The 23821-nt window shown below is 40.8% G+C and overlaps 1 protein-coding gene across 8 annotated transcripts in view; it reads right to left on the minus strand.

Annotated features, from left to right (window-relative positions):
* Positions 1–23821, minus strand: part of LOC137423339 (uncharacterized) — a 250533-nt gene that overhangs the window by 113364 nt on the left and 113348 nt on the right. For 4 of the 8 annotated variants that reach the window (XM_068110373.2, XM_068110371.2, XM_068110370.2 and 1 more), the window contains exons 7-17: positions 20722–20754; positions 18548–18640; positions 12441–12504; positions 7711–7809; positions 7272–7415; positions 4195–4290; positions 3711–3829; positions 1904–2056; positions 1636–1809; positions 911–1084; positions 135–249 (exon numbers count right to left, since the gene is read on the minus strand). In XM_068110373.2, coding sequence (XP_067966474.2) covers positions 135–249; positions 911–1084; positions 1636–1809; positions 1904–2056; positions 3711–3829; positions 4195–4290; positions 7272–7415; positions 7711–7809; positions 12441–12504; positions 18548–18640; positions 20722–20754 — 1264 coding nt within the window. The remainder of the gene's footprint in view (positions 1–134; positions 250–910; positions 1085–1635; positions 1810–1903; positions 2057–3710; positions 3830–4194; positions 4291–7271; positions 7416–7710; positions 7810–12440; positions 12505–18547; positions 18641–20721; positions 20755–23821) is intronic. The other 4 variants (XM_068110374.2, XM_068110369.2, XM_068110375.2 and 1 more) reach the window with 2 other exon arrangements.

Raw genomic sequence — 23821 nt, forward strand, 5'->3', positions numbered from 1 at the left:
ATTAGAAAGATAAATGTACATAACCCAAAACAACATCATTAACATTGTGTGACCAAAATAAAAAATAACTATACGGTACAAGGTAAGCTATGATATCGACCTTCTTTCACCATTGCTTCCGAGCATGCACTCACCATCTTTCCACAGCTCAGCAACAAAGCGATCTGATGACTGGTGCAGCAATGTGGCGACATTGTCATTGAGAGGGTCCATGTTCTTCATGAGCCATTCGTCAGCCTTGTAATCCACCTACAGAATTGGAAAATTAAGAGAAGAAAGAAAACTGGGGTAAAATTGAGGGAATGGGGATCGAAGAAAGGGGACTCAGAGGAGAGGGAACCGAGGGGTGGGAGGTTGGGGGAAAAGAAGGAAAGTGGAAGGAAAGAGGACCGAAAGAGGGGATGAAAATAAAGGGGATCAAAAAGGAGGCGGGAAAGGAAATGTGACCAAAAGGGGGCGGTAGAAGGAAAGGGTACCAAAAATGGGGGTGGAAGAAAATGGGACTGAGAAGGGGGGGGGGAGGGGGGGCTGTGGAACGATAGATCAAAAATGGGGGGAAGGGGTAGGGGGTGAAATGATACAGGACTGAAAGGGGGGAAGGGTGGGATGGAAAGGGAAATGAAAGCTGGGGGAGAGGTGGGAAGGGGACTCAAAGGGGTGGGGTGTGAAAGATAGGGTTACCAAAGGGGAAAGGGGCGGGGAGTGGGAGAGGGGGAGGGTGAGTGGAAGTTGAAGATGATAGGAGGGGGCTGGAAGAAAAGGGACTGAAGAGTGGAAGGGGCAGGGGAAGGGTACTGGAGGGTCAATACAACACACCATAGAAGCCCCATCACTATGGTGCAATGAGGGCGAAGATGTAAACGTCCAACATTAAAATTAAGAGGTAAAGTGAGATGCATAATGAGACTACCTTGCCAGCATAGTGGATGACACAGAAGTCTGCTTTATCTTTGAGTTGCTTGGGCTTCTGAAACTTTGAGTGAGTGCCTTGTTCCTGTACCAGTTTTTCTACAAAAGACTTGTCTGTGGCCTTCGGGAACCAGCATTCTTCATCCAACAGGGCGAGGATACCAGGTGGATTCGCCTAAGTGAAAGCAATGAAAAATTGTCTGCCTTAGTTAATAGCACCAAACCATAAAATGACATTCTTTTACAAGTGGAAAAAACGAGTGAAATGTGTATCTTTACAAATCCTGCTATATAATTTGGTGATATTTCAAAATGGTGAGAAAAGAAATTTTGAGGAACGGAAGGGATGGGATGGAAACATTGAGACTAAAAACTCCGGCGCATGCGCCTTTATACATTGGTGTTGTATTTTGCTAACGCCATCAGTTGGGTATTTTTGACACGCAACATCATCCCTCTCTCTCTCTGCTATGTAATATTAAAGTTTATATACATTTTATTGTCATGTGTGCACGCACGCACACATGCACGCACACACACACACCCCTTACAAAGTACTGTAAATGCCAAAATGGTCATTAAATTTGGCAAATTAGTAGTGGTATAAACTGTTAAGTTATCTCAGTGTACACAATAATAAGGGTATAAATAAATAATGAACGAGCTAAAACAGGTGAGAGGAAGTGGCTCAGGACAAGCATGGCCATCAGCAAGCTCAGAACACACCGGCCGCTCTATGAGGTCAATGCATGGCTGAAGATCAAGGCCAAAGTCAATGAAGTTCCACTCTATGCCCTCACGCTGGTACTCTTCTTGCTCCAGAATGAACATGGTATGGTTGAACAGTTGCTGAAGCTTCTCATTTGTGTAGTTGATGCACAGTTGCTCAAATGAGTTCAACTGCACAGAAAACAATGGTTACAAAAAAATGTCATTTTGATAATTGACATTAAAAATAGCTTGTTATGAACACAGGTACAGTATTTAATCTTACCTCGAATATCTCAAAACCAGCAATGTCAAGAATGCCGATGAAAGAAGCTCCCTGACGCTTTGTGCGGTCCAAAGCTTTGTTTATGCGAGCCACAAGCCAGCGAAACAACCGTTCATATGTTGCCTTTGCCAACGCCTCAACAGCAAAGTCCGTCTGTCCAGGAACAAGATCCACAAATGTCAACGAGAGGCATGAGGTTGCCAGAAGGAAGCAGATGAACGTTAACAGAAAGGGAGGAAAAACACGTTCAACTCAAGAATAAATATATAATTATTCTCATGTGAGATAATTATTTATCCAAATAATGCAACAATTAGCGACGAAACAGTTAAATCGGAAAACAAAACAACAGACCGAGGCAATGCAAAACTTTACAGCTTTTCATCAACTGGAAAAATATCACGTGATGCAGATTGGGTTAGACAGCTCACAGACCGTTTGTCTGCGCACAGGCAGACAACCAAACAAACAGACAGACAAAGTGACAGGGGTGAAAACATAACTTCCGTCCGTCCATCTTGGGTGGCGGAGGTAATTATTTCACATGACAAATGGGATATTTGAAATGTCACAATTATTATTTGCTGCAATTATAAATACAAGTAAGTATGCAACTTCGGAATGGGTGCTTTGTTTTTGGTTATACACATTGGAACAATTTATTTATGGAATAAACATTCAGTACCAAAAGCATGTACCAAATAACAACAGCATTTTGATAAACAATGGGCGTTTTTCTCTGAATTACATAAGGCAAGTTGGACCGAGGAAAGAAAAGCTGACCAAACTAGAACGGCACTCGGTCGAGAACACACCTCCGTCATGCTGAACAGTTTACGTTTTGTACCCCACTGATAGGTCAGATTTGGATCTGACCTGAACCAAAATCTAATCGGCTTGTTCTTATCACTTACCCAACTCATCCACCTAGATTAGTCATAAGTCGTCACTTAATGATGAAGAATCCATTTTTAAAAATTAAAAATTCTCGTATCCAGTCCGGATTCAGATCTTCAACAAACTTTAATCGATTTTTCCTTGTGTCACACCCAACCTGTCCACCAAGTTTCATCCAAATCCGTCCATAACTTGAGGTGTGTGTGTGTGTGTGTGTGTGTGTGTGTGTGTGTGTGTGTGTGTGTGTGTGTGTGTGTGTGTGTGTGTGTGTGTGTGTGTGTGCGCGCGCGCGTGTAGATTAATACACACACATATCGGTTTAGCCATGTCAATTAATGGTGAAGAATCACTAAAAAATTATCGGATCTGGATCTGGATTTGAATCTTCACCAAAATTGGATCAATTCTTCCCTGTCACACACCCAACCTGTCCACCAAGTTTCGTCCGAATCCGCCCACAACTTTGAGATATTATGGTCACAGGCAGACAAACAAAAAACAGACGGACAAGTAGACAGGGGTGAAAACATAACCTCCATCCACCTTTGGTGGCGGAGCTAATGACATTGGGGGTGAGGGGAGAGTGGAATAATGTGAAGGAAGAGGAATGCACAAAGGGAGGGGTGGGGGAAAATGAAAAAAAAAAAAAAGGAAGGTGGTATGGTCGGAAACGAATGTCAGAAATTTGTCCTCCTTACTAATGCAATGTGTACACAGCTCTAGGAAGGGCCAAATAATGTGAAGCAACCAATTTCTGTGGGTAAAAATATTAGTTTTGCATAAATGCTGAGTAATAAATCCACCAAGGAAGCAAAAAAACGAGCTCAACAATAAACTACAAATATAATTGGCTACTTTTAACATGTAAAACATACAACCCAGACCAGTTTGTCTTTATTACAATGCTCACCTGTTCTTTGGTCTGTGCTTTCTGCACATAGTCACGTCCAACCTTAATACGAGGTGTGAGGATGGCACGTGTAAAGTCCGTCACCAGAATCCCAAGGAGGTGACACACCTTCTGAGCCGCTGCAAAACAATAACTATTCGTTACCGTACATGCCAACCTGCCACGATATTTGAAATTACACAACCTTCATATCGTGGTGAGTCTGTGGCCAGAAAAAGCTTCCAGAATAAAAATCCTATTTTTGCCTTTTCATTGAATGCGTTATGAAAATCAACTGGAGGAATGTCACGGTACCAAAAACCTTGGAGCCAAAAAACATTTTAATCACCATAGGAAAGAAAGCAACACATCAAACATCTAAAAAAAAAAAAAGGAAAGAAGGTATTTCCAGCACCAAATTACATGAATACATGTCCATCTGCATCACAAAGATACTTTGTCTGCAAGTTTACCAGCAGATAAAATTCCATGTTAAATTTCATACCAGTGTTGTCTGGCATGGAAGACTGGTCAGTGTTCCGCTCTTTCTTGAAGATGACATTCCCAAATTGTAGCACCGAAGAAACAACACGCAACATGGCTGGGGTGGGACAGCAGTATTAGAATGGACGACGACAACAACAACAACAAAACAAACGACTAACGATGCCATCACATCAAAGAGATTTTCTTTTAATCTGATATATCATTTTTGAAAAGGCCAAGGTCCCTTCATTCACAGAGCCACCCGTTACCACAACACTGATTGCTCTCTTCAGCAGCATGTGAAGCTGTAATAAGAAGTCACGTTATTTCACCATGGACTGCTAGTCTTAGTCTGCTTTGCGGAGAAATACATGGCAAGGGCTGGCAGGCAAGGGTTGGTCTGCCTTGGCGGAGAAATACATACAAAATGTCAAACAAATGTTGACAGGTGTGCTCAAGGGCATGAGAAAAGAAAAAAACTCCCTTCTCCTTGCACCTCATTTGTATTCTGACCAATGATCCCTGATCCCAACTTTTTATTCTATCTACCCTGTCCCTTTGACCTGCGAAACTAAAAATCTGCACCACTCCCTCAATCATGGCAAGCCACTCCCCTACTTGGCCGTCAGGATAGCTTAGAGTCTTGGAGGTATGTGCACTCGTCTTTCAGCTCTGGAGACTGGGTTTGAATCTTGACAGCTATAAACTGTCATCCTGGTATTTAACGTGCAGAGCGATGCATCAACGTGTGCATGGCCCAGAATGACTAAGCCAGAGGACCCGTCTGACTGATTGTCTACCAGCACTGATCGTTGGTGGGCATTAATGATTTAAAGGATGTGGAAGCTGATTCCACAGGTGGGGAAAAAAAAGAAGAACAAATCAGTGGAGGTGAGCATTTATCCTGGATTGAGGTATTTTAACAAAGAGGGGGTTGATGGTGGACCATGAGAGACCACCGACCTGTCAGTAAGGTTTGTTTACAATGAAGAGTGCTCATTTTTATCTAGTGGAGCACTATATATTGTGATTTCATAAAATGCGGCAACATTTTGTTTTTCAAGTCACCCTTTGCTGAATAGCTTTTTTTTCCTTTAAAAAAAAAAGATTTTAAATACACAGATTTATATACATTTATATAGAGTGTATATAAATTGGAATTTATATAGAGTGTATATAAACATCTTCTCTTGGAAGAGTGAGAGGGAAGAAGAAACAGCAGAGCAGTGCAGAAATGGTGAACAAATATGGACTGCAGATAAGAGGAGCGTGTAAAAGGGGCGTGTCAGTTGTAGATAAACAGTGTGGGTTCGTGGGGGTACAAAAAGTTACTGGGTGATGATGTAAGATGACGCAAGATTGTGGGATGCTGCAACATTGAAACTCAGCAAGAGAGGATTGGACCAGCAGGGTGGGGAGAATGTTCAGAACGGCAAAGCAGACTTCGTCACACTTCAGCTGGTCAGTATTAAATCTTTATACCAATTGCAGACCACGACTGCCACTTAGTGAAGTGGATAATGCTTTTTTTTTTTTTTCCATTTTGTCTCAGATTCAACATTTTTGCAAAATATTTCTTTCAGGAAAAACTAGAAAAATGTTTTGATTAATCAATGGTAAGTATGCTAGAAGAGAACTCAAAAAAAGTCAAAATTGAGTTCCAAAACCAAAAAAAATTGCTTGCGTTTCAAAATACTTCATACTTCATCTCACATACTATGTTGATGAGTCCATCATCCTTGTAATTCATGTCAAAGTGTATTGGTCTCCTAATGTGTGTACTCCATATGCTCTACCAAGCCTCAAGTCATAAAAAAAAGTAATTTTCTTTCCTCATCACATTAACAAAAAAAGATAGCAAAGACAGGAGAGACATAGATTCCAATGTTTTCAATTTGGAAAACATGCCAAAACAAAATCAACTGGAATGGCACTTGGTAAAGTGCATACCTCCAACAAGCTGAACAGTTTACATTTTGTGTCCCATTGAAAGGCCGGATCTGGATCTGGACTTGAACCAAAATTGAATCGGCTTGTTATTGTCACCAACCCAACTCATCCACCTAGTTTCATCCGAATCCTTCCATAACTTTCAGAGATATCATGCTATATATCGTTTTTGGCTCTATCTCTCAATGGTAAAGAATCACTTAAAAAAACAAAAAATAAAGTAATTTTTATTTTTTATTGGTATCCAGATCCAGATCTTCACCAAAATCGAATCTATTTGTCTTTGTCGCACGCCCAACCTGTCCACCAAGTTTCAGCCAAATACGTCCATAACCTTTTGGGATAACCTGCTGAAAGACAAACAAACAAGAAAGATATCTATCTTGCACAGCACGATACTTGCAACATCCTAAAACAAATGTGACCCTAAAAATAATTATATTGACTATTTTAGAAATCTGGCCTATGTTGAGATTTTGACATTTAAAACCTCAAATATAATTGGTGGTTGGAATTCAGTGACATGATATGCAAATCTTCTTCAAATTTCAAGTCAATTGGATGAAAATTTACAATTTTAGAAATCAGGCCGATGTTGACCTCAAAAATAATTCATGGTTGAATTCAGTGAGCTGATATGAAGGTCTTGTTCAAATTTAGAGTCAACCGGATGAAAATTGACAATTTTAGGAGTTTTGGCCTACGTTGACCTTTTGAACTCAAAAACAATAAGATTCTTTCTTATGACCAACTCTACAAGGTGGTAAAGTTTTGTGAAGTTTGGAGTAAAAAAAATGTGACCTGCAGGCTGTTGATATACAAACAGACAGAATAACGCACATGACCAACCCATATACAGTACTGCACTTGAATATTTTTCAATTTCCACAATAAACAGATGGACAGACAAACGGGGTGAAAACATAACCTCCGTCCACCTTTGCTGGCGGAAGTAACACCATCATTTAATATTTAGACAGTTGACACTTTGCAAGTGTTGCAAACATGAATAATTAAATATATATTCTCAAAAACACTGAGGCCAAGAATGTTGAACAAGTGCTGATAACATGCACAAGAGAAGCCAAATGATTGAAAAAAAAAAAAAAGACAACAAAACAAACAAAAAAAAACCCACTAACTTACAGATCTGTTCCTCCTGAGAAAACCCCATGATACTCATAGATTCCATAGTTTCCTGGAAATTGTCTTTGTCCTTCTGCCCTGGGATCGGGATGCAGCCGTTTGAGAGGAAACGGTAACTGTTGAAATTCTCAACCAGTAGTTCCACTGTAATCGAAAAACAAATCCAGTCAGGTGATTGAAGAAATGAGAGGAAAACAAAATACTAAAGGTAATTCTCAAAATTCAAGTGAAATCAACTTTCATCTCAAAATTCACAATTGCTCACTTTATGTATTTTATGATTCCAGCATGAGGATGAGCATTTCATAATCACATATCCAAACACGGCAAAAAAATTCCAATAAACCTTAGATGTGAACAGGCTTAAAGTTTTTATGGCCATGTATAAATTCAACCCCTGGGCAACAAGTGACTTAAAGCACCAGATGGAACGACTCACAGCGCAGCTGCTCCCCGGCTCCTGAAAGTAGCTGGTAAAAGATATGAAATGTGCGCTCATCTTTTGCTTGCCGGATGGCTCGAGACTTCTCGAGCAAGTCTGAACAGCAAAGAGGTCAAGGAAGGATAATGGCCACAGCATGAAAGCCTACTTCAATGAAACGGACAGTGATCAAGCCAATGCAATTTCCTTACTTCAACTGGACTATGATGTGAAACCTATTTTAAGAAGGGGAACAAAAGAAGACGTAGAATGAAGAAGGGACATAATGTGAAACGTATTGGGTATACCTGTGTGATGAGACGAAATAAAAATCTAACTCCAACATTGGACATAAATTAAATACTCATACCTGTGTGCTTTAACATTCTAGTCTCATATTGCATTCTGAAGATGCTTCAGATGCCTATACCACACGGAACAGATTCATGCAAGGCCAAGCCTCAACTTCCTGTCTTTAATCTTTTAAATGCAAACAACTTAAATTTCCCCAAGAAGCAATAAAACCCAATCCGCACTATTGTTCAGACACAGAGCCACGAAAGTCTGGCCAATGTTTACTCTAGACAATGGCAATGCATCCAAGCTGGAATTCCTACAGTTTGTCCTTCCTGGAGTTACAGCTTAGAACAATAAACGTATGTGACACAAGGTGGAAAGGAACGCTGCCTGGGGTATAATCGAGCTACAAGACTCCTCATCTCAGCAGAATTTCTCAACATTCCAGAGATCGCTTTAAAGTAGGAATGTTGTCCTAACGGAGCAAAGTCTCATCAACATGTGAGAGGTTATGCAGCTTAAGAAAAAAAAAAAACTCAACACTTCTAAATAAAAATCGACCAAAATGAAGAGAAAATAAAAACAACATGGAGAGCTACATTCAAAGTACACCACCCCCATGCCAAATAATTAAACAACATATCCTCCAGCACACGACATTGCCGGGGAGCCTTCAGCACCTGGCGATGCCACCTTGCAGCACATGGAGATGGTATCGGGAGGGAGAGGTGTACAATAATTGATTGATTGTGTAATTAAAATAAATAAATTTCAATCGTAAAATAATTAATTTCTCAATCAATTGGCTAATAACATACCTAATGCAACCTTCACATACACGGATTATTCTTACGAGTCCTTACGGATCGCCAACTCGTAGTCAATCACAAGCATCCGTAAATAACTCGCTGGTATCCGTAGATAACTCGTCACAACTCGCAACAACTTTTGACATGTCAAAAATCATCTTCCGTTATTTACGGATGCTTGCGATTGACTACGAGTTGGCGATCCGTAAGGACTCGTAAGAATAATCCGTGTATGTGAAGGCACCCTAAACCACCATGCTTCATCCCAATCTGTAACATTTTGAAAAATAATTTATCAAAAAATAATAATAATAAATCAATCAATTGATTTATCAATAATAAAAAAATACTCTTTATAGCCAAATCACTTGGTCACTGTCGTGTCCATATATCAGCTTCCAAGCTCAAAAGGTGCCCGATATATTGCCCAGATGAGAAAGAAAATAAATAAGTGTCTAATAATGAAAATAAATAAATAAATCATGAAATTATTAATTTCTTAATCAATTCGTTAATAACATACCTAAACCACCACCGTTTCATTTGAATCTGCTACTTGTTGAAAATTAATTAATTAAATAGTTAATCGATAAATTGATTAATCAATAAATCAAAAATAGCATTTACAGCCAAATCACTTGGTCACTGTCATGTCCAAATATCACCTTTCCAGCTCAAAAGGTGCCCGAGTATATTGCCCAGACGAGAAAGAAAATAAATAAGGACTAAATAAATCGATAAAAATTAAGTAATTAATCAATGAATTGATGAATCAAAAAATCAAAAATACCGGGTTTGCCAAAGCACGGGCTCAGTATTGTGGCCAAATTTCAGATTCCAAGCTCAAAGGATGGATGAGCTATCACCCGTACAAACAAACAAACAAACAAACAAACAAACAAACAAACAAGAAAGCAGAGTAAAAACTGAGTACTCCTTTGGCGCCTGGCGATGACATCATGTTGCGCCTGGAGATTGAATAGGAAAGGAGTGGTGTACAACAAAATTATGTATCTTATATGAAATAGTATCTTATACACAAAATTATGCATTGATGACGGAACAATTAGTCATCACGTCCCCTGCTGCTAGAAACGTTTCCCTCACACAATGTCCCCGGCTTCCTCTGGTTATTATTTTATCCAGAGACAGACAGACAGACAGACAATGGCGTTTATATATAGATATATATGGACTAGCATGGATCGGCACAACACGCTTGCCTCACCACACGTCGCCACGGGCCTGTTTTAACTTAAGGATAATGACCTGACTGTGCGTGAGTTGCTGTGTTGTCATGATTTACACCAATTATAATACAAACATTTATTTTGTACAAATTTAATTGTAATATTGGTGATATTTATTTGTAATTTATTTGTAATCAAAAAAGGTCCAAGTGGTGTAAAGCTCTAAATGGTCAAGGGTCCAAGCTGTCTAATCAGACTGAAGGGTGTAAGTGGTCCAAATGGAGTTAATGTCTAAGGGGTCGAAAGAGACTTGAGGAATGTCAAGTATTGAAAGGGTCTTAAGGGTAAAAGTGGTATTAAGGGTCTTGGGGGTCTTCAGCATCTTTTGAGACTTTGGGATATTTTGGGTCTTTGTGGTCTTTTGGGTGTTCATGGTCTTTTGGGAATTCGGGGTCTTTTAGGTATGTTTGGTCTTCAGGGTATTTGGGGTCTTGAATGGTCTTCAGGGGCTTTTGGGTATTTGGGGTATTTAAGGGTCGTCTGGGTCTTTTAGGGTCTTCGGGGTATTTTGGGTGTTCAGGGGCTTTTGTGTCTTCAGAAACTTTTGGATCTTTTGGGTATTTAGGGTCTTTTGGGTAATTAAGGTCTTCAGGGTCTTTAAGGGTGAGCATAAAACATACTTTGACATCAAGTGTATTTATTTGAGTCTGAAATTTATTTGAGGGGGGAGGGGCGCGGGGTGGTCACAGAGGCTTTAGCCTGCAATCAACCATCTTAATTGAGACAGGCTCAGGCTCTGCAGGCTATTTGCATGATTTACTGCAGGCTAGCAAAGCTATGCCACACCTCTCCCGAAGAGTGCATTTAAAATCTAAGCGCACAGGACATCTGTTGGTCTCTGATGTGTCCTCACCCACACGCTGATGACGACCACTCCAAAGTTAAATAGATTTTGATACTGTCATTTTAAGAAAGTCTCAAGTCAGTCATGCTCTCATATTTTCTGTTCAACTACTTCAAACTATTTTGGCATTTATCGATTTATCTAAACTACAAACTATTCTTTGATATGTGAGCAGGTTCCCCATTTTTACTACAATGCATCTTTAAAACAACATCGACAGTCTAACAGTGCTTGGATCTGCTATCTCCCTATCATGCTTCCACTTCTTCAGCTCTGATTGGTGGATGTTTGTGAGGGACATAATACGTACCCCGGACAGACAGACAAACGCGGTTCCAGACAGCATTGCCCTATGGGCTACGCCGTAAAAATATGGCTGCCGAACCGCGTGGCCGATGACGTCTTCAATTTGTTTTTCTCGCCCAATTCATCTCGAGATCATGCTCAAGAAATTTCATACTGATCGGATCAAGTAATTATATCAAGATAACATGTTATTCCCCATGGGGAGTACTTTACGAGCCACCTTTCAAATTTTTTTCCATGAAGCGGTTCGTAGATATGGAGGTGCAAATTGTTTGGGTTTTTCCAAGATGGTACCCATACCACGTGACCTTATGACATCATGATTGTCATTAAAACATTCTACAGGAAGCTCCTATGGTGAAAATTGTGTCAATCAGACCAACAGTTGCAGAGAAAACGAATTTTAAAAGGAAGAAACCCACAAAATGCCATGCCAGTGGAGGGACATACAAACATACATAAATATATACATAAGCTGGACAGACAGTCAAACGCTGTTCCAGAAGGCATTACCCTATGTGCTACGCTGTAAAAAAAAAAAATTTTGGGCATTTTTTTATTTCGCTTTCCACACTGTTCAGCAAAATATAAAAATAATAATTGCTGAAACATTAGCCACAGCTATTTCCTGATTTACAAAAATATACAAGTTATGTCAACATAATTATGGAGTTACAATTTTCAGTAGTTCATGCACCACAATGTTCAAGCAGGAAAATACAAAGTTCACCCTTTCAATTTCAATGCCTAATGTGAATTTTTTTAAATTGTTTTGTTGACTATATTGGTTTTAAAATGGGTATAGCAGTTAACTTAGATTTTCTGCTTTACAAAATGTACACACCTGTAATGGAAGACTACAGGTGGAGGCATTTGTTTTGCACCTGGCGTGAATGTATGGCTGATACTATAATTAATGCAATGATGTTGAAGTGCATAAAAAGGTCCATTATGTAGATAAAGGAAAGGGAGAGGGAGGAGAGATCGAGATTCAGAATTTTTTTAAATTGGAGAAAAGGAGAGGGAAGGGGAATGGCTGTGAGAAAAGGGAAAGGAGGAATACATAAAATTCGCACAGTTTTGAAAATGCAACAAATGGTTAGCCCCAAACCAAATCGGACAAAAGGAGAAAGTGAGGAGCAAATCATCTTTTTTGTTTTTCCAATTTTATAATCAATAAGCTAATATAGAACCAGTCTGCAGGAACTATTAAGCGATCAGGTCAGCATAGAGGAAGGATACAAGTCTCAATGTTTGCACCAACGATAAAACCAGCAACATCGAAGTTGATCCTGATGAACTTGCCCTAACGAGGGGGGTGGGGGGAGTGGAGAGGGAGGAAGTGGAAGTTGTCCACACAGCAAACTTTGCACAAAAATTCCTAACATCTGCAAATCTGAAAGGAAAAGCATCACATAAATTATCAACAGAGCAGCACAGTGGAACTTAAGAGCTGTGATTTGGAATAACCTTTCCTGGGGCAGATAGCATTCATTCAGTGAGGCTCATAACCTTTGAATCTTTTACACATTCCTCACCCTCCCCTGCTACTTCAGGCACGGGGAAAGCAGACAGGATATCCTCACACCTGAAGCGAGAGATTAAACTAATTGCAAACAGTAATGTGCACCAAGTTTGAGAGCAAAGCGACAAAAAAAACACCCATGTACAGTCGTGGCCAAAAATATTGGCACCCTTACGCTGTTTTCAAATAACTCACAATTTTCTTGCAAAATAAGTTGAAATGGACAAAAGTATTTGGTCTCCACAATTCTTTTCTTCACTGTTAATATTACAGAACCTTTGTTTTTGATTCAGAACTTAATATATCCATTGAAATAAGAAGATAAAAAGAAATTGCATTGACAAAATTATTGACACGCAAGACTTAATATTTGGGAGCACAGCCTTTGGACAAAATAACTGCAGTCAAGCGCTTCCTATAGCCATGAATGAGCTTCCTACTCTTTACTGGCAGAATGTCCCACTCTTCTTGTGCAAACTGCTCCAGTTCTCCCAGATTTGAAGGGTGCCTTTTGAAGGGTGATTTGAAGGGTCCCAACTGCTGTTTTCAGACCTCCCCACAGGTGTTCAATGGGATTTAGATCTGGACTCTTGCTGGCAACTTCAGAACAGTCCAGCGTTTTGCTTTAACCATTCCTGGGTGGTTTTTGAAGTTTGTTGGGGGGGTCATTGTCCCGCTGCAAGACCCATGACCTTTGATGGAGAACCAGCTTTCTGACACTGGGTTGTACATTGTGCTCCAAAATGCCTTGGTAATCTGATTTAATGATGCCATGCTCAGGCAAGTCTTTCAAGGCACCCACTGCCAGCGGCAGCACAGCAACCCCAAAACATCACTCAATCTAGTCCATGTTTGACTGTAGGGAAGGTGTTCTTTTCTTTGAAGGTTTCATTTTGTTTTCTGTAAACAGAGATGATGTGCTTTATCAGAAAGCTCTAATTTGGTCTCATCTGTCCACAGGACATTCTCCCAGATAGTGGGGCAACTTAGCATAACAATTGTGCATTTTGTGAGGAAAGCACCAAATTTGGCACACTAGTAGACTATCATATTATGAAAAGATCTGGATATTGGGCCATCTCAGATTCGGAGATTAGATTTTTGCAAGATTTCGATTCGATTGGGATCGAAGAGAACACCTTCTTCGTCTTCTGTACAGTGAAGTTGCCAGCCCTGAATTCTCTGGCTACATCTGGGTGCTTCATTGGGAGTGCAACCATGTCCCTCAGGTGAACAGGGACCCACCTGGCATAGTGTTAGTGGTCTAAGGCATGGAACCATGGGACCAGTTCCGTCAGGGCATCAAGGTACATCGTGAATGAAGCCTGCCGCAGAGAACGCACGTAGACCAGTACCAACATCTCTAGTTCCAGCACAGTTGCCCAGTACTGAAAGTTGGGAATGTCTTCTCCTCTCTGGTGACACCAGTCTTCGAACTCAGGCAGGTCTTCTGCATCATCAGCATATGTCATACAGTGGCGTTCATACGCACGGTGTTGCAGGATGTGCAGTGCCGCTGCAGTGATTTGATGAGCTCTTCTTGTGCGGGTGACGTGGGTAGCTCGCAGGAAGGAGTCGGCCATCCCTGGCGTTGCAATCTCAGCTTGCAAATCTGCAAATCTTGCAAAAATCAAATCTCTGAATCTGAGATGGCCCAATATCCAGATCTTTTCATAATATGATAGTCTACTAGTGTGCCAAATTGGGTGCTTTCCTCACAAAATGCACAATTGTTATGCTATATTTAGCTTACCTGCCGAACGAAGAAGGATTTTGTCAAACTCTTATCTGTCTTTTCCTTCTCTCTCCTTCTCTCTCCTTTTCTCTCCTTCTCTCTCTCTCTCTCTCTCTCTCTGTCTCTCTCTCTCTCTTGGTCCACCTGGGTCTCCTACCATAGAAACCCCTTTCATCGAGTTGAAACTGTCGTACCTTGTGTCCGAAGGTCAGCTTGAATCTGTTTGGCAGTTGATCAAGGTGCTTTCTCCACCATTCAAACAATCCTTTAATGCAATCTTCGATCAAGTTTCCTCTTGCGACCGCGTTCAGGGAGGTTGGCTACAGTGTCAAGGACACAGGAACATCAAGGTCTCTGCAGATGGACTTGTAGCCTTAAGATTGTCCATACTTGTCTACAATCTTGTGTCTGACCTCCTCAGACAATTCTCTGGTTTTCTTTCTTTTCGCCATATTCATTGCGGGACACAGTAACACACAACAGCAGAATGACTCCTTTTCTCTATTTAAACTCGTTGAATGAGTGATTTTTATATTGCAGGCACCTGCAACTCACCACAGGTGAGTTCAATTCCAAAGTAAAGGTGAATCCCCTGCTGAAATCTAATTCTTTCCAACAACTTCTACAAGGTGCCAATAATATTGTCTGGGCCATTTTTGGATTTGTGTGGAATAAGTTAAGATTTCATAATTTTTTCAGCTTTTTTGTTTTGTTCCACTGCAAACCAAAGAAATACATGCGTGGAAACCAAAATATATTTTAATTTCAACAATTTTCTGGAAGAAATGGTGTATTATTTGAAAAATGTGCAAGGGTGCCAATATTTTTGGCCATGACTGTATTTAAGCATGGGTATTTTTTTCTTTTTTTTCTTTTTTTCAACATAAGCCAAGGTTTCGAAAATCTATTACAAAAAGGTGATAGTAGCTCAACCAATTAAAGGCTAAAAAGAAAAGACAAACTAAGGGGAGGTCAAGAAATAGATTTTTTTTAAATCCATGACACAGGTAACAAACAAATGCAGTGAAAGATGCCATTTGAAGAAAAGAAAATTCAAATCTAGCAACATATAGAAAATTCATGTGACTGGAGGGTTGCACGATTTGTCATTGTTCAAAGATGAAAAAGCCAACATTCAAAGGAACAGTGATGACATCACATGTTTGCTCAGAAGTGCATGTTCTGTCTTCTCTTACCTGTGACACACACATATATATATATATATATATATATATATATATATATATATATATATATATATATATATATATTGTTATGAATTTTGGGGTATAGTAGGGGAATATATAGATTTAGGTAGATCTGAATAGGTATCATGCTTCGTCTGTCGTGCTAGAGAATCTCATCTGTAATAAGTTCTGTGTTTAGGCGGTTTGTCGGATTAAGGTGCGTCTTCGTCCCCATTACGAGGAATGGGGCCTGATAAATAGTTCTAGGGACTAAGATAATTCCCCTGTGTGTCAGACCTGGTGACCATACCTGTGTCCCTTATGGCAACGCACTCTTTTAGACATTAGATAGGCCCATTAGCGCACCACATTGATTAAATCCCCCCCCCCCCCCCTTACAATGACTGACCATAAGAATTAACCGGAAAGACAAGCAGGCAGCGGCCGCACAGTGGTCACCATGGCTTTCACACATTGACCAGGCAGGCTGGGAGCCACGCCCGGGAGAACTAGTGATTGGCCAGGGGAGGGGCGAGCAACAAACACCACACCAATTGGCAGAGTAGGAGAGGACGTGCGATTGGTCAAGGGAAGGGCAGAAAGCTTCTCCGTGACTGGGGGTGAGAAAGGTAAAGGAGCGACACACTGATTGGCCACCAACCGATGAGACCACAACCAATCAGTGCGGAAGGCGCGAACGAACGACCAACAAGCTACGCACTGGTTGGAGGGCAAGCGCCAGTGACATAAAAGGGCGCGAAAGGCGACAAGTAAGTGACACACTGGTTGGAGGGGAAGCGAGCTGATGCCAGGAAGACCGCCAGTAACACCGCTCGCTTGCCAGCATTTTTAAGCTCTTCCCTTGCCTTCTCGTTCCTGGATTCTTCCTGCCCGGACCTCCCTTCTGCCCGTGATTTTCATCTCCGTTTGGACCTCTTCCCTGTTCGCCTTTCATTCCCGGTTGGACTTCTTCCTTTACGATCTGAATTTGCCTGCTGGACGAAAGACGGTGGAGCGACGATCGTGCGAGCGGGGCCTGCTGGGCGGCGTGCGCTGATCAGCGGAGCGCGGCGAACGAAGCGGACCGAGGCCTCCTTCCCACCAAGCACGGAGCCGCGTCCGGACGTGAGTTTGGGGCCTGGACGACAGCAGACAGATAAGACGCACCACGTTCCACAACACGACGAGACATTTATTGTATTCATCCTCTCCCATTGTTTCGTAGTCGAAGTCTGTGTGAAAGAGCGCTCAATAGGGGGTTTAGTCTTTATCATCACGTTTCATTGTTCTCGGGTTCCGTAAAATAAACGTGTTTTTCTTTTTGTACATAAATTCCGTATTTAGTTGGATTTATTAATTTCAAGGTTGAAGACATCGGGCCGTGAAGGTAAGTCGGCACTGTTCATTCCGTCTCGCTCATCAGCCGCCATTGGATTGAATAAACGCCTCCATTAAAGCTCAGTTCCATCCGTGGTGACGCTCGGTGTTAACTGAGCAACCACACGACAATATATATATTAACCAAGATATTCTAGTTTTGTATTTTTAATTAATTTTTTCTGAAGTTTGTAAAAAAAAAATTTCATTTGGAAGTTGTGGGTTACAATGTGAAAATAAAAGTGGAAGAAGTCTGATTTAATGTAATTTAATTCCAGTATATAAGGCAACAACAGGTGAAATTTTTGATAGGGGGTGTCGACTTTAAATACACACTGTATAGCACGATATCTCAAAAAGTTATGGACGGATTCGGATGAAGCTTGGTGGACAGGTCGGGTGTGTGACAAGGATTAATCATTTCGATTTTGGTGAAGATCCGAATCCGGATCCGGAAAAGAGAGTTTTTAAAATTCCCAAGTCATTCTTCACCATTGAGTGATAGGGCCAAAAACGATAAATAACATGATATTTCAAAAAGTTTTGGATGACTTATGTGACAAAACTTGGTGGATGATTTGGATAAGTGACAAGAACACGCCAATTAGATTTTGGTTAAGATCCACATCGAGCTAGGTATGACCCAACATACCTAGCTACAAAACGCTTTCCAAAACGATGAGTGGGATACAAAACGTAAACTGTTCAACCTGGAGGAGGTATGCTCTTACCGAGTGCTGTTCTAGTTGTAAATGAAGTGAAAAAAACCCCCAAAAAACAACAGATTGCAGGGTAACTTTCTCATTAGAGGCCCAAATGAACAAATTGTGTTACCATTAATTTGCTATGGATCAAGTTTCTCGAAATAAAATTTATTTCAACAGGCTACACTATATTTCAATGCAACGTAGGACTAAGCCTCAACATGCTCCATGCTTTTCTCTTCCCTGTAAAACCAAATGATTGTATTGGTGACTTTTCAGGTTTGTTTCTTTGTTTTGTCTCGTCTTTGCTCTTTCTCCGCTTCTTCCAAATACTGCACTAAAAATGCAAGTCTTGCAAGTATTGCTCAACACCCCGCAAGCACATTATGACAAATTCCACATCAAAAACTTCTTCTTTTTTTTCAAATGAGATTCATAATTTTTATGATATCATTGAAGAAAGAGCACAAAATAATTTTGGTTTAAAAATAAAAAAGGTAATAAAATTCCCTTATTATCCAAAAGATAAGATGCGCAGGGCCATTACTAATGCATGCATATAAAATATGTCAATCTATTAGATATGTAATCCATAATGCTGTTGTTTTGAACCTTTGTATTAACAAACTGTACATGCAATTCTCCGAAAAACTTTAAGAAATTAAAGGAAAAAAACACAACATTTAAACATTCCTATTCATCTTGAACTTAAAACTCAGCATCACTGACTTACAACTTGAGATGGTACCACAGGAGAAACGCTGTATACTGCAAAAAGCAAATATTACAATAACCGTTTGAGCTTGGCAATAATCACTCACAAATCTTGAAGAGTTGTCATTTTTCACTGTCTTGGCATTTCCAAACGACTCTAGGATGGGGTTTGCCTGCAACAGCTGTCTCTCGAGCTCACCCTGGAGGAACATGACATCGTTTGGCTACCCTATTGGTTGTTCTGACCTCATTCACCCAAACTATCTCTTGGCATGTCACAGGTGTTCCTGCACATCAAACCTAGGTTTGTTTATACAATAACTACTCCCATAAAAAAACAATTCCTTGCAATTTAAGGATAATTTTAAGATGTTTCCAAAAACAGCTTCTTTACAGAAGGATGGGAAAAGATGAAACAACATGCACTATTTGCACACAATATTCAGCAAATTACAATGTTGACTTAAGCTGCAGTTCTTTACCATTTGGCTTACTAAAAAAGAAACTGCTTTTGGGGGCAGTCTTCATACAAAAACATACATACATTCGTTGTTTGGGTAGGAGGTCATTGATGCAACGCGTCTGGTCAAAGCACCACTTAGCAGCCCAGATTACTCAACAATCAAAATTCCCGTCCTTTGCCCTGGTTCTTTCACCACGTTTTGAGAAACTAGACTCGCACTGTAATGCCAAAACTTTCAAAAGTAACTGAAAATATGATAGAAATTAGTATAATTAACTGTAACCTCATCATATCCTTGTACACAGTACTTATATCAATGGCAGGTTATCTCAATACATTTTGGCCCACGGTGAGAAGCTCTTTGGCAGGAGGCTATCAGAATACTGGTGAAACAACCAGGGCAAAGAACGAGCAGCCACACCCTAACTGTTGTCGATAGTCTCACAAAATAATGTGTAGCAGCACGAGTACTCACAACTGAAGAACAAACAAGTTATTATGAAGAATGGATGAATAAATCATGACAAGGAGGTCCCCAAGTATGAAGGAAAGTAAAGATGCAAATGTCGCTTGCACATTCAGGAGGTGGAGAATAGGTTGGGCTCAAGGCCAATCATCACGCCAATCTCACGTCTTGGCAACTACGTCTTTCAAAACATAAAAAACCCCAACCTCATTGCTGCAGCCTGTGAGAGCAACCATACACATGGAGTCGTCTCCATGGATGGTTTGCTCCAACAAGGTAAAGGCATTTCACACCACCAGGTCACAAATAGACACGCAACTCAACCCAAGACACACGTCCCACCTAGTCCTCAAACTCCACCCAAAGGCTCATCGAACACCACAGCTACAATAAGCCAGCCGATTTAACCGACCCAGCAGCAAGAACACCATTCCTTTTTAACACAAACAAGCACAAAATCTTGGGACTATGGTCAAAGCCCCAGTCAGGCAAAACCTATACAAGCCTCTTGCAATATCCTTGTTTTCCAACTCTGGTCCCTTCCAATGGACCAAGGACAATAACTGCCCCAATCTTTTACCATATATATAATACACACACATATATACATATACACAAGTTAAGCATACCCGTCACTTCGCTGATGACCAATTGCTTGGGGGGGGGGGGGGGGGGGGAAGGGTGGAAGGGGAGGGAGAAGGAGGATGCCCATTTCCTACCTGACGCGCGTGGTGCCCAGAAAAGGATTACACGTGGCATAAACACAACCCCAAAGCTACACAACCCTTTAACTGCTGCATTGGTTTCATAACCATTGGTGAATAATCAGTACCAGTGTGGAACAGATGACAAAACGTAAATTCTGCAAGCATCAAACAAGTACGTTATGAAGTGTAGTAGGTACAAACATCTTTTAAACCCCACATCCACAGCCTGGTGTTGGCTTAGCGGTTAGGGTGCCGGCTTGGGATCCGAGGATCCTGGGTTCGAATCCCGGTCGATTGCTGAATTAACGCCAGGAGGGTTTACTCAGCCTGTCATCCTTCCGAGGTCGGCAAATTGAGTACCAGCTTGCTGGGATGAATGATCCCGGTGTGTACCCCGGTTTAGAATAGGTACAACGTATCCCTGCGCATCGTAAGAGGCGACCAAGGGTTGGCGCCAGGAAGGGCATCCGGCCATAAAAACATTGCCTCAAACAGGGAACCATGATTGTCATGGGGCCCGCAAGGCTAACCCCTGCTCTAGCGGGGAAAATGGCCTTAAAACGATCATTCATATTCATATTCATCCACAAGTTCATCTTAAAACTGAGACGGTAGAGATATGCAAGCAGGAAAAGGCACACTTGCCTGCCATTTCACAGATCTTGGTGTCTCTGACTGCTGAAGAAGGGATGCGAGAAAAAGTGAAAGTCAACAAGCAGTGGTTCAGCCTCAACAGTATGCACCGATTCACAGAGGCATTAACTCTCAAGCATGCCTTGTGCTTGCATGGTAGCTGCATCCTGCCAATTCAGATATCGTGCAAGCAGGGAGTCTAATGCTCCCCAATGTTAATACACCCCAAATCCACCTCTTTCAATCTCCAAGTTCATTCATAAAATTCCTGGTAGTGTCAATTCGTTTAATACCGTGTATGTTCCCCCTCCTCTCCACCCCCCCCCCCCCACCTCCCCACCCCCCCCCCCCACCTCCCCTCCAGCCATTTCCCCTCCACAGATCTACCGATGTCCCTGTGTGCTTCCCTCTCTCTCCCAACCTTGTCTCCCACTCCCTTTATTGTACGTTTTATGTGTCCGTTTAAGTTTTTTGTGTTTAATGTGCTAGCTGTCACACGAGCCTCAATCTTGTATACAAAAAAAAAATTGCTCCATTCAGAGCTTGTTCAACAATAAATGTGTTTTGCGACTCGAACAGCAGAAGTTAGTTTTAAATCTGAAAATCAAATACTTCCATTCCAGGCATCCAAAGATAGTGGAGGAGTTTGTGTATGATACATAATGTCACAAAAGCTAGACACTTGGTTGTGCGATCACCATGGATTTGTCTCTTTGATTAAAGCTTCAAACTTTCTTCACTCGATTCCACCCCAACCTCTCCTCTCCCCTCCCCCCCCCCCCCCCCCCCCCCAGCGTACGCTCCTATGGTGTGTGTATGTGTATATATATATATATATATATATATATATATATATATATATATATATCTGTGCAGTGTCTGTGTTGTCACTGAACTACTCCGTCAAACTTTTGTGAAATCCAACCAAACTGCTGGTATGCACCTAACTCTCCCGTGTGTATGTCCGAAGGGTATTGTTTTTTGAAAAATTTGAATTTTTTTTTTTTTTACAGTTTTTTAATGAATTTTTTTTCCCATTTAAACCTTGAGCTTCAATTGTTTATAAAATGTAATATCACATATATTACAAATACATTTGTGCAAAATAATTGTTTGTATTATGATTGGTGTAAACCATGACAATACAGCAACTCAGGTACAGTCATTTATCAAAATATCTGCATATCTGGGCAATGTCTGTATTGTCACTGAACTATTTACTCCATCAAACTTTTGTTTCCATGGTTGTGAAGTGTTTTTAATAACGTGGTGGTGAGTTGTTTTGAATCATGTGGTGCCGAGGTGTTTTGAATTACGTGGTGGTGAGGTGATTTGAATTACCTGGTGGTGAGGTGTTTTGAATTACCTGGTGGTGAGGTGTTTTGAATTACCTGGCGGTGAGGTGTTTTGAATTACCTGGTGAGGTGTTTTGAATTACATGGTGGTGAGGTGTTTTGAATTACGTGATGGTAAGGTGTTTTGAATTACGTGGTGGTGAGGTGTTTTGAATTACGTGGTGGTGAGGTGTTTTGAATTACATGGTGGTGAGGTGTTTTGAATTACGTGGTGGTGAGGTGTTTTGAATTACGTGGTGGTGAGGTGTTTTGAATTACGTGGTGGTGAGGTGTTTTGAATTACGTGGTGGTGAGGTGTTTTGAATTACGTGGTGGTGAGGTGTTTTGAATTACGTGGTGGTGAGGTGTTTTGAATTACGTGGTGGTGAGGTGTTTTGAATTACGTGGTGGTGAGTTGTAATCGTCCCAAACTTCTAGTCTGCTCCTACCCCTCCTGTATGTATGTGCTGAGGATTTGTTTTTGTTTTTTAATATATTTTTTCAACCTAAATTGCTTATAGAAATGTAATATCACAAACACTACAAATTTGTGTAAAATAATTGTTTGTATTATGGTTGGTGTAAATCAGGACAAAACAGAAACTGATGTACATTCATTATCTTCAGCTAAAACAAGCCCGTTCCTCTGTAAAGACGTGTGGTGGGGCGAGCGTAGCGAGCCGAGCCAAGCTAGTATATATATATATATATATATATATATATGTATATATGTGTGTGTGTGTGTATATGTATATGTATATATATATATATATATATATATATATATATATAGATATATATATATATATATATATATATATATATATATATATATATATATATATATATATATATATATATATATACACACTCAGTGGGCATTTTCTACGTCTTTAGCACAATCAGTTGCGGTTGATCAGGCCAACATACATTTACAAGCTAAAATAAATGAATCGTTAAAGCTAAAGTTATAAATAAACTACATTGAAGAGGGAAACTGGACGACAAACATTCCACTGAACATATTGGTTAGGAAAAGAGTGTGATTTGGAAGTACTTAGATTTGCAGTGAATTTGGGTCTCTGCATTCTACCTTAACATATACTTATTTACTACGACTATCTCCTGCTCTTTAAACAATTTCCAATATAAACAGCTCTTCTACCGACTCCTCTCCAGCCTTGCTCCCCCTGCTCTGTCTGCCCTGTGCCCCCCAAATATTCCTGCAGGACGCACAAGATCTGCCAGCAACCCTCTTCTGGTGAAACTGCCAAAATCAAGACTCTCTGTTTATATTGTCTGTCTGTGCTCTGTCCCCCAAATATTCCCACACTCTCTTCAATCCCACTCCTCCCTCCAGGTCTTTAAAACAGCTGTTCGCCACCATCTCTTATCTTTCCCCATCCAAAACCTCGATCTTTTCTACCCCTGTAAATACACCCCAAATCCACCTCCTTCAAATTCTGTTTTCTTTCCTGAAAGCTTGCCGTAGTGTCCATCGTGTTTGTCCCGTGTACCTCCTCTGCTCATCTCAGAACCGGGTACCCTGCCCCAGCCCTCTCCCTTTCACAGATCTCCCGATGTCCCTGTTCTCCATGGTTGTTGTGCTTCCCTTTCTCTCCCAGTCTTGTCTCCCGCTCCCCATTATTATATGTTCTAAGTGTGCTTCTGTTTTGATGTGTTTTATGTGTTAGCTCTTACACGAGCTAATTGAACTGGTGAACACATTATTATACACGAGCCTCGAATTTGCATACAAAATAAAAGGCCGTGCACCA

This window comes from Myxine glutinosa, chromosome 3 (genome assembly GCF_964187855.1).
Source record: "Myxine glutinosa chromosome 3, kmMyxGlut1.1, whole genome shotgun sequence".
In the NCBI taxonomy this organism is placed as follows: Eukaryota; Metazoa; Chordata; class Myxini; order Myxiniformes; family Myxinidae; genus Myxine; species Myxine glutinosa.